At 39.5% G+C, this 15,564-nt stretch overlaps 1 protein-coding gene across 1 annotated transcript in view; it reads right to left on the bottom strand.

The window, feature by feature from the left end:
• Positions 1-5,269: 5,269 nt before the first annotated feature.
• LOC131256829 (amino acid transporter AVT1A-like) overlaps positions 5,270-15,564 on the bottom strand; it is a 13,508-nt gene continuing 3,213 nt past the window's right edge. The window contains exons 2-12 of the mRNA XM_058257882.1: positions 15,501-15,564; positions 14,718-14,932; positions 13,424-13,447; positions 13,152-13,332; positions 12,493-12,712; positions 11,170-11,305; positions 11,059-11,082; positions 9,274-9,415; positions 7,260-7,303; positions 5,926-5,988; positions 5,270-5,755 (exon numbers count right to left, since the gene is read on the bottom strand). The exon at positions 15,501-15,564 is cut by the window's right edge and continues 226 nt beyond it. Of these exons, the coding sequence (XP_058113865.1) occupies positions 5,663-5,755; positions 5,926-5,988; positions 7,260-7,303; positions 9,274-9,415; positions 11,059-11,082; positions 11,170-11,305; positions 12,493-12,712; positions 13,152-13,332; positions 13,424-13,447; positions 14,718-14,932; positions 15,501-15,564 (1,206 nt within the window). The 3' untranslated portion in view covers positions 5,270-5,662. The remainder of the gene's footprint in view (positions 5,756-5,925; positions 5,989-7,259; positions 7,304-9,273; positions 9,416-11,058; positions 11,083-11,169; positions 11,306-12,492; positions 12,713-13,151; positions 13,333-13,423; positions 13,448-14,717; positions 14,933-15,500) is intronic.

The following is a 15,564-nucleotide window of genomic DNA, read 5'->3' on the forward strand; positions in this document are numbered from 1 at the left end:
CAGCTCGACTCGGTTCGAACTCAGCTTCGATTTGAGTCGAGTCGAGTCGAGCGAGCTACCAAGCTAAATCTGCTCATGTACAACTCTAATCATGATGGAAGGATACATGGCAAATACGGTGTGCATTGAGACTGACGATGGATTGCCTAATGACACTGGCAGCAGCGACTTACTACTGTAAGTGATCTATGGGCCCTACATGATGCATGTGTTATCCACTTCCATTCATTTTGCCCTCTCATTTTAGGTCATGAAACCAAAAAAATGAGGCCATTCCAAATCTCAAGTTGACCACAACACAAAAACAATGGTGATTTAACACCTATCATTCAGTTTCGTGTGACCTTATCCATAAGTCGAATGGCAAATAAATATCTCAATAGGGACTAGTGATGCAGGGATGGACATGATGGGATTGAGCACCGTCTTCCTCAAGAAGATAACCATTCTGAATCCACAAAACTATTCTAAACTCTTCACGGAGATATCTCGAATTCACAAGAAAAATATGAAAATAGAAATAGTTTTAGAAATTCATAATAAATTGATTGATGATTAAAACGAGCTTACAACCTTCTTAAATAATCACATGAAACTTAAGAAGAAGTTTCAAAATTAAATAACAACTAAAACTCTTAGAAATCGTGACTTACTATAAATAGTAAACTTACTATTTATAGACGGTCATGATTACTATTGGACATCGGTCGTGATTCCTACTAGACATCGGTATTCGGCCATAAATAGTAAGTTTCCTATTTGGCTCAACCATGCTATTCTCCTAATTATTCTAAGAACTTTTCATGTTGGACTCAACTCCTAAAGCCCAACGGATGAAGAGTTATAATCAAACTAAAACTTATAACTATAAATAGTAAAAACGGAAATAAAAGGGAAATTCGACTTTCGGTCTGATGGAATCTTGCAAATTTGGTGTGGGCAACCCGGCACAATTGGTTGGGTGGCTAAAGTAGCTCATCCTACCCCAAAATCATATATGGCACGTTGTATAACTCATTCCGCTTTGCAAGATACACCTGTTTTAAGATTCTAACGGTCCAGATCACTCTCACCTCCAATCGGGCCTTTTCTTGTCTATCTTGGCCACGAAATTGTATGCGACCCGCTCTACATCAACTAGGGAGTTTTTTATGATGGGCCACTGTTTTCTTATTGTGTTTGGGTTTGCCTCATTTTTGGGCTCATGCCTTAAAATAAGCTGGAAAAAATAGATGGATGGTGTGGATAAAATACATATATCATGGGTGGACCACATAGCACCATTGATTAGCGACGTGGCTACTGGTAGTATCAATGGGCAATCCGCGTCCTGATAAGGTGAGCAACCACATGACATGGGCGGACCATACCCAGAAACAAGTGACTAATCCGATGATCCTTGCCGGCTTTATCTTTGCATTGTTTTCTTGTTCGAATTGAACATCGATGGTTGCCTCTCATCTTCTTGATTTTATTTTTTTTGTAACCGTCCATTTCTTCTAGGCCACTGATCAAATGGTAACCATAAGTCGAGTGCCTTGATTTTTGTGTCATGTCTAGTCGAAGGGAGGGCCCACCAAAGGGTGGTTGACTATATAGTCACGAACAAGCAATTGCCATGCGCACGGATATATTTTTAAAGTGCATTCATCCAAGCCACTCGCCCATTCTGCACATCACTGATGATCTAGACGATTCATCTAGAAGGTCCCACTGCAGATGGACCACATGGAAAGGCGATGAAGTTGGAGAATTCCTCTCTCTCTCTCTCTCTCTCTCTCTCTCTCTCTCTCTCTCTCTCTCTCTCCATGCAAGCATGTATCTTCATTCCCTGAGTTTCTTTTGTGGCTATAATGGTGAGTGCATACCCATCCATTTCTCTCTTTCCATTTTTCTTTTTATTTTTTCTCAAAGAAAAAACTTCTCTCTTCATTTTTTCTTTTTTGTTTTTGCAGAGAAAGAAGGAAAGATCCAGCAAGTTATTAAGTGTAGGTACCTCGTCTTATATCTTCGAATCAAGGCTTTTCCTTATATCAAACAAGCTATTGAGTGTAAATACCTCGTCTTGTATTCATAAATTATATATCAATGACATCAATAAGTTTGGATAAGTCAATTAAGGAATGCATACCCAAATCTTTAAGGTTTGGTGGGGATTGATTTGGATTGTCATTATATGAATAAAAGCTGGTAGTGTTGACAATTGAACTAACTCCTATTAGTGCACTTATTTTGTCAATCACATGACTTCGCATGTCATGTAGTCGGTTGAGCCCTTGAAAGTTGAAGACCGAAGATACAAGAGAACATGGAGCACCAAGAAGTGAAGAACACTACAAATAAGATGCCTTAGTGACCCTAACCTTAGACCCAAAACAAATGTAGTCCCTAAATGATCATAACCTTTGTAAGTAAACCTTGTTTGATCATTAAAAAACCTTAGAAGTCAAATTATAATATGATAAGTAAGGTTAAAAGATATGTCAAACTACTGTGAAAACATATGCCCAAAATAGTAATTTTCGAGTGAAGCTCAACACCATCGACAGCCCCTCGATTGGTCTCGAGCGATCAAAATTAAGGCTCATTCAATCGAAGGTCGCCAAAAACATCCACCAACAAATTCACTAAATAGTTGGTGTTTTTCGATCCATCGAAGGACCCTTTAATGCCATCGAATGGGAGTTTGATCGATCGAGCGATGCCTTCGATCGATTGAAAGGGCTATTTTTTGCCCTTTTTTTACCGTTGAAACTCGGTTCCTTTATATATGAGCATTCGGTTCTAAAACTTTTTATGAATTTTCGGTGTAATAGAAGCCTAATTGATTTCTCACTCATACCCCTCACCCTAAACTCTATACTAAAGAAGCTAGTGGCAATCTTCTTATGAATATTATTCACTCTAATGATATAAGAGTTAGCCACTCTATAGTTGTTTTGATTTTGCCTTGTCAACCTTGGTGCCTTAAGAGGAGACAACATATCCTAAAAGGACTATATTATCAATCATGAATGCACACCTTTTTTAGATTGACATAAAGTTCTTTCATTCGCTAAATTTGTAAGACATAATTAGTACGCTCATCATTAAAATAACTAAATATAAGAATATCATCAAAATAAATGACTACAAATTTTTCAATAAAATGCCTCAAACTTGATTCATGAATCTCATTAAGGTACTTGGTACGCTTGACAATCCAAATGGCACGACAAGCCATTTATAAAGACTATCCCAAATTTTAAAAGCGGATTTCTATTCATCTGGTGGCATCCAATTCTTAAAGTTTTGTAAATACCTTTACATCATGTAACATGTCCAACATGTCTTTAAGTTGGGAAATTGAGAGGCAATATTTTATGATTATTTTATTGATAGCTTGACTATCAATACACTACACAATTTTTCATATTTTTTACTGGTAAGGAGGGCAAGTACTAAAGTCGTTTTGAATAAGGTCTTTCTTTAACAACTCTTCCACATACCTTTGGAGTTCGACATGCTCCCTAAGGCTCATGCAATGGTAAGGCAAGTGCAATAACATGCCCCAGCAACAAATTAATTCAGTGTTGGAAGTCCCGGATTGGTGGTAACTTATCCAAAAGCTCTTCAAGCCTAACATTAGAAAACTCCTCCAACAGTTCCTCATAAATTTAGGGATATCTCTCATGTATTTTTTAAGGAATGTCTTGGGCTACAAGAGTATAGACAATCGTCCTTTCCCTCCAAGTTTCTTTAAAATGTTTTAAAGGCAAAAGATTAACTTAATGCTCTTTAGTAACACGGGAGTGATTTTCTTTAAATAAATCAATACATACTTTACTCCCATTGAAAAAATAAAGAAATTAAGTGAACATTTTTCTCCCATCATGCTGAACATCCCAGTTACATTGTCACGGCCACCCAAGTTATATATGGCAAGCATCCATAAGTTAAACATTCAATCAAAGTTCATTACAATCTTACCAATGGACAATTTTACCAAATACATTTCATTAATTGATACTTCACCTTCCTTTTTTAATCAAAAATTTTTATAGGAATTGAAATGCCTTTCACATTTTAATTTTAATATATTGATCATTTCTTTGGCAACCATAGTTTTACAACTTTTCAAATTAATCAACGCCAAACATTTTCAACCATAAGCAGTACAAAACGTATCATCTTCAGAATAAACGGCCTTATCATCAATTCGTTAATTAAATTTAATCAATTGCTAACTTTCTTTTGAAGACAATCGTAACCTAAACATATTTTCTCTCCACATCAAAAACATGTGTTTGATCCAACTCCACTATGATGTTTCTCTTTAATGCGCCACCTTTGATTTGTAACAGGGCACAATTGTGAGATCCATGTTGCTCCTTGGTTGGGCAGTTAGTAATATCCAACAGTTGCATTGATCAACATTGCATAAACAAAATAGGCTGATTTGATTATCAGATGGGCCACATGAGCATAGCATTTGGACCTTTAGTTAATTTTTCTTGGCCATCTAGCCTATTTTTAAGACTACGTTGGCAGTTGGGGCCTATATGATGAGTGGCTTTGATGTAGGCATGTATGCTAGTTACCACTTATGAGAAGGTGAGTGCCATAAAAGATTATGCAACGGGCCTTAGATTGTGGGGCCCCGGCAGCAACAACAACCATCATCTTGACAGTCTTCTCTCTTTAGAAATCATCCCCCCTGTCGCTCAAAACAACGGTCATCTTGCCTGTTTGGATGGATCCAGAATGAGAATTGAATGGAGAACTGCCCCATCTATATTTTTGCAAAAGCATATCAAATTAGCACAATATGAAACCTTGGTTGTCCTGGTCTGCAAAATCCTCCCCAAAATCAGAACAACATGCCTGTCGCTGTCAACGGGCCAGGCCCAGATCTATCGGTGTCTTTCCAAGCCCTACAGGCGTAGTAAATCCTAGGCCCGAGCTGGCCTGGGCCCATGATGGGTCAAAACAAACAGGAACAAGCCCCACCCACAATGCTCATGCAGAGCCCAACTGTCCACTTTGTGCAAGATCTATACCGTTCATTTTGTGTGCACCATCAAAAAGGCTCGACCCGGGATGACGAGCTCTTAGGCAAAGCTGGAGCCCAGCCCACAATAACGTGTTCAAATCTTGATAAGCTCATTCTCATAAAGGGAGCTTTCTTGGTACATCCAAACACTCCATTGCAAACAAAACATCCACAATAAATTGCCGCTACAGCATTGGACTGTTACAAGTAATTCGATTAATGACAATAAGCCCACCATCAGAAAATGGATTTTTTAAAAGAAATGGTAGTGGCCTCTTACGCGTGGCAGTATGCTATATGTGAGAGATATCCAGGCCGCTTACCAAGGGGGGCACACTGCATAGGTGGGCTGAAGCTAACTTAAAAGAAATGGAAAGTTGAGAGAAATAGGCCGGTGGTCCACATTCATGTACCCCACCTGATTACCACAGTCTCCCTTGTTAGATAAGGCATGTAAATGGTGGAACCCATCTGATAAGTGGATTAGATCTTGCACATATATGCCATGTTGCCACATATGAGAGGCGAGCCATTATAGAGGACATTCATTCCAGTTTCAAAAATTCCAACTCTCATCCCTACGATGAATTCCACATTGCATATTTTATTGTTTTGGCTTGATCAATTAATTCAAATAGTGTCGGCGATCTTCGATAGTGAAGAGTATGTTCCGAAGACTGCGCTTACGACGCCCAATATAACTATTAGGATGCTGAGAACAACCTGAATATGAGAGAAAGCAACAGATTAGAAGCAGCGAACAATCTCCAACCAAAGAGACAGGAAGATCTCAGACAGCGGGATGCTTTTTCATATACGAAGGCTGTAAATGTCTCTCACCAAGAATAGATGGGAATTGAAAATGCAGATGCATGATAAGCTTCGGGTTGTACCTGCAAAGCTGTTGCCTTCTTCCTCACAATCTTTAAGAAGCAGAGAGCTGGCATTATAACTGCCTGTCAACAGCCAAATCATGTGAAAATTACAGTGAATTTCTTCTGAGGGGTACCAAATAGGGACCATTTTGTCAATGAACGATGCCACCTTATATGAATCAGCTTCATGGTGACCAATACGGTGCACCAAACCTGATTTTCAGGCCTTTCACAAGGAAAGAGAATGCCATGCGCTTCATTGAAGTTCTCATGCAGCTCCGTCCTCACCATGCATCTGGCGAATGTACATGGTGATCAAGATTATTGAATTGGCAAGCCACCACTTGGATGGGCTATGGGCCAAAACTGCAGAGATTGGGCATCTCCAACCATCTGTATTACTGTTCAATGTGGATGTGTTGTTTTGAATAAACCTTTACTTTTTTTCTTTCTTTTTTTAGTTAGCTTGTTAGTACACCCACTGTCAGATCACACTTCACTGTTAGCCACCCCCACTAGGGAATCGATGCCAGGACCTCAGTGTTGAAACGAGGTATCTTTCACTCAGTGGCCTTAGTGGCCCGCCAAATCAACAGTCACGATCACCATACACAACCATCCCATGTACAACAAAGATGTTTTCTCAAGTGCATTCTGGAACTGCATGAGAGCATGCTTCAAGGGGAACATTTGAGCTGCCCATGCACGGATGCATGCATGCATGCATGATAATAGTAAATGATAGACATACGGTGCATCCATACATGCATTAGGTGCAAGTATGTGGACATATTTACTAAGCAACACTAATCGGATTTTGAAAACAGATTTGTTATTTAGGGGCAAGGTATCGTAAATTATGAAAAAAAAAAAAAAAAAAAAAAAGAAGAAGAAGAAGAAGAAGAAGAAGAAGAGTTGTAAGCTCTTGCTCATCTGTGCGGGATCCTGCACATGTAAGGGCTACTTCTCGGAAATCCAGAGAGTCCATCTAATGACTCCATCATAGATGGGGGATGCCCCAAATTTCTTCCAGATTGGGAGATTCCAAGATTTTCACTCTGTGGCTGATTTTCCGTTTAAACGTAGACCGTTGCTTCGTCTGTTCTTGACCATCTATCTATATAGGCCATGGATCAAGGGGTTAGGAACTTGGGATGCGTCAACCTGGGAGATTTTGAAGCATGCCCCATGTGTGGTGCAGACCGTCAGAACACTGAACCAAGGATGCATATGCACCCTGGCTGTGGTGCAGCCAGTTGTATGCTTGCTGATGAGCAGGATCCTAAATTCCTCTTGAAAACAAAGCATGTGCTTGTTCTCACACTACCAAAAGTGCAAAAGTGAGAATTTACCACAAGTATACTGAGGAGAGAACCGATTAAAGCCATCACCAGACCTGCATGTGCAGAAATGAAAAAATACTCAGTTCAATGCTAATGTAATGTTTACACAATCATGTGATCGATGCATAGATCAACCTCAATAACAGCTTAGAAAGATCAGAGATAGTACAACCAAACACCAAACTGTAATTGCTAGGCCAGCTAATGAGCCATTAGCAGCTATATGTTCAAAAGAGAGCTTTCAGAAAAGAAAAAAAGAAAAAAGACATCAGAATCAAAACAAGCAGCGAGATATGGGGAATGATACAATGAATCAAGGAGTGAAAACTCAGTTGTAGAGTGTGACTTGCAGTTTCTGTTACTACTCATTCCAACTCAGCTGTAAACCATATTCAGATAGCCACTGATTTGGGTAAAATTGGAAAAATTTTGAATTTTCCCCACTTTCGTCCAATTCGGCCCATTTCCCCCAAATCTCCAAATTGAAGTTTCAAATCCATAATTTTTCCCACCTAATTTACATGAAAAAAATAATAAGAAGAAAATAAAAATCTCACCATATCAAAAATGGTCCCAAACAGAGTGCGATCTTGATTGTGGTCACAAAAATTGGTTTTTCTTCTAGGGGTTTGCAAGGGAATGGTCGAAATTAGATGAGGAAGGTTTTGGGAGCAGTAGAACTCAGGAAAAATGAAGGTTTTGTGATTATTATTTTTCATCAGTTTATATGCAGGCTGCCTCTGAATATCAATCGTCGATACCAAGAAGATATTTAAAGGGGATAAAATGATATTGTGATACGTGTCATCGATAACCAACAATATGAAGCGATATTATCGCCGATATCATAAAATATGGTAACTAATGGCCCATATCCCATCGCTGCCATACAATACCCATAATATCAACCGATATTATCAATAATGTATTCCTGGGTTCCAACTCAGCTGAGAGAGAGAGAGAGAGAGAGAGAGAGGAGGGTTATGTGTGTGTGTGAGAGAGAGAGAGAGGAGGGTTATGTGACTTGTGTGAGATGTCAACTGGCATAAAGTTTTCGCCATATACTTCTAATGAATCCTGACACAACATTTCAAGCCATGCCTTACTGATGCCTGGCTGCAAGAGAAATGAGCAAAGGTCAGTTCGGGCATTGCCTGCATTCAAAGCGCTGCACCAGCACCCAGGTAGATTTTATAGGACTTGTAAGCCAAGACATGCTTTATGGGAGAGAATGTTGAGCAGTCAAGGAAAGTCACGTTCATAAAATGAATGAAGATCAAATGAGGATGTTGAGATGGATGAGTGGCAAGAAGAGAAGGATGGAATTAGAAACTAACACATCTGAGGAACGAGTAGCGCCCAATAGGTAAGGAGGGAAAGTAGACTTAGATGGTTTGTCCATATGTATTGAAGATCGAAAACTGCACCAATCAAAAGTAAGTTGGTTCAAATTGAAGGCTATAGAAGGGGAAGGGGAAGGGGAAGGGGAAGGCCCAAAAGGATGTGGATAGAGGTAATAAGAAAAGATTTTATGACCTATAGTGTATCTGAGGATATGGTCCTTTATAGAGTGAATTGTGGAATGAGATTTGAGTAGCCAACCCCCACTAGTTGAGTAAGGCTCTGATGATGATGATGATAAAGCGGAAACACCAAATTTGCAATTTCCTATCTTAGCACTCATATTTTGGCTGTGGCCCCCAAATGGCCATTACAGTATTTTCAAGTTGGACTTCAAAGAAACATAGCGGCAATCTGAGACTACACAAAGCATCGCTCATTTCCTCTGTGAACTAAACATTCACAATTTATTGACTTGTGCATCCAAACGCAGCCTAAGAGGAGTTTAAAAAAAAAAAAAACCACATGCACTATAATAGGAAGGCAGTCCCAAAACAACTAAGCTGTCAGAAGTTCATCATCAAGATAATGGTGTTTATCTCTCAGACTTTCTTGACAGTTTGCACATTCTATTTGAAACTAAAAATATATTTCTCTTTAAAAATACAACTAAAATACATACCGAAAAAGGGCAGAATAAAAGCAACCACCACGGTTGATATGACAAGTGTTGTTCTTAGAAGGATGAAGCACCAAAGTTCATTTGAGATTCCCACAGGCAGTAGCTCCTCCAAACTCCTGGCCAATGGATTCATCAATAAAGCATATCTGTTCAATGTTAAGGAAAAACTTCACCAATATAGAAAATCTTGCCTGTGAATATTTGTAACATAATGGAAATTAGAAGGAAAATGCAAAAGAGAGAGATAGAGAGAGAAACGCGCGCGCATGCACACACACACACACGAGAATCCTAATATCATCCAAAAATATTACATCCATGTTGACTGCACATGTGGCCTGCAACATTCACCATACATGTCATTGGCCTTCCTGTGAGTTGTATTGTGGATCATGGCTCATATAGTGTGGGTATACTATGGGCCTAGTACCTCTTTCTTAAGATGTAAGCCCAAAGGGCATTTTTGTCATTTTCACTTAATACAACAATAAGAAGGGGAGGGGTCACCATAAAGACGCGACTCACCACATTCATTGTACATTTGATGAGCCGAAACTCATCTTCCCAACCTATGGAGCTATTTGACAGCAATAAAAGTTTGGTTCCTAACTACTTATTCCGACTTCCAAGACTAACAACTCGTCCATTATTTATCTAATAGTTTTACATAGAAACCAAAAAAAAAAAAAAAAAAGAGGACAATTTCATCAAACTTATTGTGTTGAAAAGCTTTTGTTATTCCTAAAATAAACTTAAGATTTGCTCGTCCCGATTATGGAATATGCCAAACTATTCGGTTGTGATGCACATGTGCACCATGCGCCATAAGTGCCCCCGCATCTTCAAGCACCAGAAATGTGTTATAGTCATCCTCCAGATGCCCTTCATGTGTTGCATGTGCCACCATACATCATTAAGCACCCCACATTTACCACATGTGCCACCTACATTTTCAAGCACTACATGTGCTAAGTTTTCTTTGTGCACGTCCACCACATATGTCAAATAATCCTTACTGATTCCAAGTGCTTGACAAAGAGCATCAGAATAGTCAGTGTAAGACAAGTAAGCCTAACAACTTGGTTCCCAGGTTAGCCTAACCCAACACATTAGCTTGTCTACGACTAAACTTTTGTTGCTACCAAACAGGCCCTATAAGTCATATTGTGAGTCACAACTCATATTGTGTGAGCTATATAGCCCAAACTATAGGCCTAGGACCACTTTCTTAAGATGTAAACCCCAAAGGGCATCTTAATCGCTTTCACTGCATTTAGACTAAAAAAGGGGGCCCAACCCTAAGCTATCATCCCCCATTTCTTTTCTTCTTCTGTCTCCTCTCTTATCATTTCTCCTCCTATCTTCCCCCACATTGAACCACTAGAATTACAAACCAAAAGTCACACCTTTCATGCCAAAACACATATAACATCCAAACCACTCATCTGGAAGGCCCCATCCGAGCTGGACCATAGCCAAAAAATCATCTGAGTCAGATGATTCTAACTATTCGATCAAAGCTTTTTGCTGAAAAAAAGGGGCAATAAAGAAAACAAAAGGGTTCAAATTCAATGGACAGAAGTCCATCATTCGAGTAGTTGTCATCGCCTAACCAAAATGATTATTGGGCTATGGCCCACCCATAATAGAACCTGCAAGATGAGCAGTCCAGATGTTGTACCATGTGCCACATCACCCCATTGATGTGTGATACCGGCAGTTGCTTGTCAAAAAAAAATAAAATCCCAATATTTTAAAAATAACCCTGTTTTAATTGCCAAAAGGATATTTGGTGAAAGGATTGATCACCTGAAAAGAAAACCAAAGTTAGGAAGAACCAAGAATAAGTCCAAAAGGAAAGGAAAAGTAAAAGAACTATCAAATATGGACACTTACCGTTGTCCATATTGCAACTTTTGAAGCAATGGAGCTCTTTGGCAAATTCAAAGTTATTTGAGATAGCGTGCCTTGCCCAAACATTAGATATCCCAAGGATGCAAAACTCCCATATATTGCAGTACACAAAACAAAGCTATATAACAAGGAAAATAAGAACTTTTAAGAAGAAAATGAAGTAAAATACCAAGATGCAGACCACATAATCTGATTGTCTAGTAAATTAAAAGAGGAATGCTACTTGCAGACACTCATCTGTAACCTCCCCACATGTACACATACTAGATCTTGACTGTTCATCAAGCAAAGGCCTCATGGTAAATAATGTATATTGACCCAAGAATCAGGGATGTCCATTCATCAGGTAGAGTTGTCAATAGATACCCTGATCTGTGGATATTGGCCCTGCTTCGATTGGATCCCAATCCGGATTCTGTGCCTGATTGATGATCAGGTCAGATTTGAGTCCACTTACTCAGATCTGATTAGAAATCAGTTGGGGTAGAATACCCCAACATATGTTGTTTTTTTTTTTTTTAATTTAGCCCCTATTTGTTTATATTTATTACTTGAAAATCATAGAAATGCATGTTTTTCCTATGGACCCAAATCTAGATCCAGGCGGAACTCAAGTCCAAACGCAATTCTGGACATGATTCTGGATCCAAACACTAATTCATGGTAGAAGTTCGACCTGAGAGAACCTGATGAGTTAACCAAATTCAGTCAGATTCTGATTTGGTACCTTGTATATGGTATCCATGTCCGAACCTAACAAAATACAAATCCTTTTCACTCACTTGGGCCTGGATACAGGTACACTAGTATCCAACTGCTGGCCCGTTGACAGCCATACTGTCTGGTGTGCAACACGAGAGAGAGAGAGAGAGAGAGAGAGAGAGAGAGAGAGACGGTAGGGGTTTCATGTATTGGTGTTGGGCTAAGGGGTAAGGAGTGTAGTGTTAAGGTGACAGTAGGGGTTTCATGGTGTGGTGATGGGCTAAGTAGTAAGGAGTGGAGTATAATCGGGTAATTGGAGGTAAGGAACTGGGACGTGTTTCCTACCACGTGTATGACCCCTCCTGAGACTTATGGTGACGTGTTCTATGTTCTGGTCTCAGCCCGGGTCCTTGTACGCTGAAGCTGTCAAGTCCGTACGAGGATACCATTTCAGGAGAGCGGCATCTAACTTAGGGCTCACTTGATGGACGGCCCCAATGTCACGCACCTATGCTACATTGGCAAGTGTTGGGCACATGTTTGGCACTAGCAGGTTTCTCTGCACGTAGCATTCCTTCATAAGAAAAGGTGTGGTTGCCATACCTAACAACCATTGCCTTGTTAAATTTTGTTTTATCAGACATAGACTGATAGATGTTTGGAAACACCGAATGCCCAGAGAAGCAAAACCCATATACACCAATAGCAAATGGGATCTGGCGCCAGTTCACCAGCAAACCAGACTGATGAAATCCTACACCATCCACGGTACCCACAAAAATCACTGAAAGAAATATCAGAACAATTGCAAGCACACCACCAGCTGCAAACAAAATATGATTAGTCAATTAGGATGAAAAGCAATTTCAAAACATACAATATTTTTTGAGGCTTGCTAATTCCACGTGCATGTCAATCCCAAACCATCTACATGCCACAGCATGCGGCAAGCCACGTGAATGGAAAATCTTAGTGGTCCATCCACAAGGTGTGACCTACCCCAAAAATCAGGCCACTTGACTCATCAGTAGGGAGATGTACAAAATAAATGAACTTCTAAAAAGATTGGCTAAGCTTTTTTAGAATTCCATTTCTTTCGTAAACTGTCAGGATTGATGAGTGCACCAGCCTGATTCTTGGGCCAGGAAATAGAGATGGTAGGATACACATGATGGACTGCTTGTACAGCAGCTGGGGTCAAAATAGATGTCGAATTAGGAAAAAAAAACTGAGACACATGAATATTGATTACTTTGCCGCACCTGACAGGTAAGATATAACTCGAAGATCTCTCAACCAAACAGTTGGTAGAACAATCAGTGCAGTTAACATTCCGAAGAAGTGCAAAGAGTCAAGATGAACCCCTGCCCAATCAAAAGAAACTCCAGGAAATAGCCTTGTAAGGTTATCGCCTTCCAAAATAATAAATTCCACACAGTAGGACTGCATTCACGGAATAAAGAAATTCAAAAAAATTGCAAAGCAATTATGTTAGGTAATTTACTGCATTTAGTCAGAATCTGAGTCCACTTACATATAACTCCATGTACAAAACAACCTGCATCAAGAATACAGCACCATCAGAAGACCTGGGAAACTAAACTACCGCAAGTGTTGCATTAGTCTAGAAGCTTATGGTATCAATTTCAGGATTAGTTTGTTCCGAGGTCCTGTTTGTAATCAAGGAAATGAGAATGTGAACTTGGTAAATCCATGAACTTTACAAACTCCTGGATTTGTTTTGGATTGTATTTTGCTTGGGGAGCATTTATTGCAAAGGAATTACCTTTTCTGCTTTTAAAAAGTTTCTCGTTCCAAGGATTTGTGAAGTCTTTAGTCTCTTTTGGGGGGGGGATTTGGATTCTTCCCAAATCCATGCATTTACAGAGGTGTGGATTTGGGAATCCACAAAGTTCGCAAATTTCCAACAAAAAACAAACAGTGTGAATTTGAAATCTATGGATCTCACAAGTTCCTACCCCAAATCCACACCCTAAACAGCCCCTAAATGAATTGTGAGAAACAGAGCAGCAACATAGTAACTATACAGGAAACCTGCTATGATGTGAGCTTTCATGAGGTTTCATGGAATGTGCACAAAAACAGTTCAATTATGTGTGGCACTTGCGTGTTGCAATCAGGATCATTGATTTGGTAGGCCACCATGTGGGTAGACCATTAGCAAAAGACAAGGCTACTGGACAGTAGTAGAGCCATCAGATCATTAGCCTGAGAAAGGATTAACTTGAAAGCAGAAATGAGCTATGGTTCACATTCAAAAGGCATCCTCATTCACAACAATCGGATGGCCAGGGTCACCCAATAACTACAATTTATGACCTACAGTCCAACCATGTGGTACCAACCAGATTAATAGTCCTGATTACCATACATGTTTGCCATGTGCACAGTGACGATGGAACTTCATGCAGCATGCATGATAACCACACCTCTCGTCTATGAGCCCATAGCTTAAAGTAAAAGCAATACTATAATTGCTCCTTATTTTGGAAGGTTGGGCTATCATTTAGATGCCATTGGCTCTAGAATAAGAACCAGTTCCCGGAAATCAAGTCAGAGTTCCTAAACATTAACAGAACCCAATAAATATAGAAAAAGGTTAAGTGGCGGCCCAATATTATATATAGATGAGAGACAGATGCATAACAACAATTTTGGAAATTCTAGCAATGACCCAATACAATTTGGGGTGAGCCATACCCTGAAACCTTATTAATCATTCTATACATTTCCAACAAATTTATTAAAAAAAAAAAAAAGAAAAGGACAGCCATGAATGATTATAATATTTCACAAATGATACTCACAGATACGAGAAGGCGTCCGAATTTCCCATATGCAGCTTCTCCAATATCTGGGTAACTCAGGATGCCTTCTTTGCTCTCGAAACAGTATCGCATGAGCACACCAGTATAACAGCAGACAACTGCAAAAAGAGGTAACAGTGCCAAACTAACCCAGCCAGCCTCTTTGATTGTAAATGGGGTAGAGAGAATTCCAACACCAACCAATACATTCACTCCTGTTCCCCAACAACAAGCCAATTCAAGAAAATTACATAAGACTTATAATCAACAATTCCAAAATTAGAGAATCAAAAAGAAGAAGAAGAAGAAGCAGAAATCCAATATGCTTGAGGAATACAAGTGGTATTTTTGAAGTTACAATTCAATGAATGTGGACTCACATGAAAAGGAAAACACTAGAAGCACTTCCCACATTAAATGGGCATTAAATGGGCATTTTGCCTGTGTCTAGCCTGCTTGGGACTGGTCATCTGGTGGGCTCTGATCCGTAAAAATAATCCCATTGAAATTGGACCATTCCTCATTTTGTTTGCTATTTTTTTCATTCCTAAAGCATCTATTTGCAGGCTACTGATGCAACAACTGAGATAGTCCGATCAATGTGACTTTGACCCGTCTCATCCATGTGATCCACATGGAGACCCACTAGAGGAACAATTCCGATCACCTTAGACTATTATAGATACAAAGAACAAAATGCTCACTTACGGTGGAGACACTTGCTAGCAAACCTCAAATAAGAAGTAAAGGAAATCATTGTTTGTCAAGATTGCAGTGGTTTACCATTGAAGACTGTCTGAGTAAAGCTACATCCGTGAGTAATGTGTCCTTCTCCGGTATACTGCGA

The sequence above is a fragment of the Magnolia sinica genome, chromosome 9 (genome assembly GCF_029962835.1).
Source record: "Magnolia sinica isolate HGM2019 chromosome 9, MsV1, whole genome shotgun sequence".
Classification (NCBI taxonomy): Eukaryota; Viridiplantae; Streptophyta; class Magnoliopsida; order Magnoliales; family Magnoliaceae; genus Magnolia; species Magnolia sinica.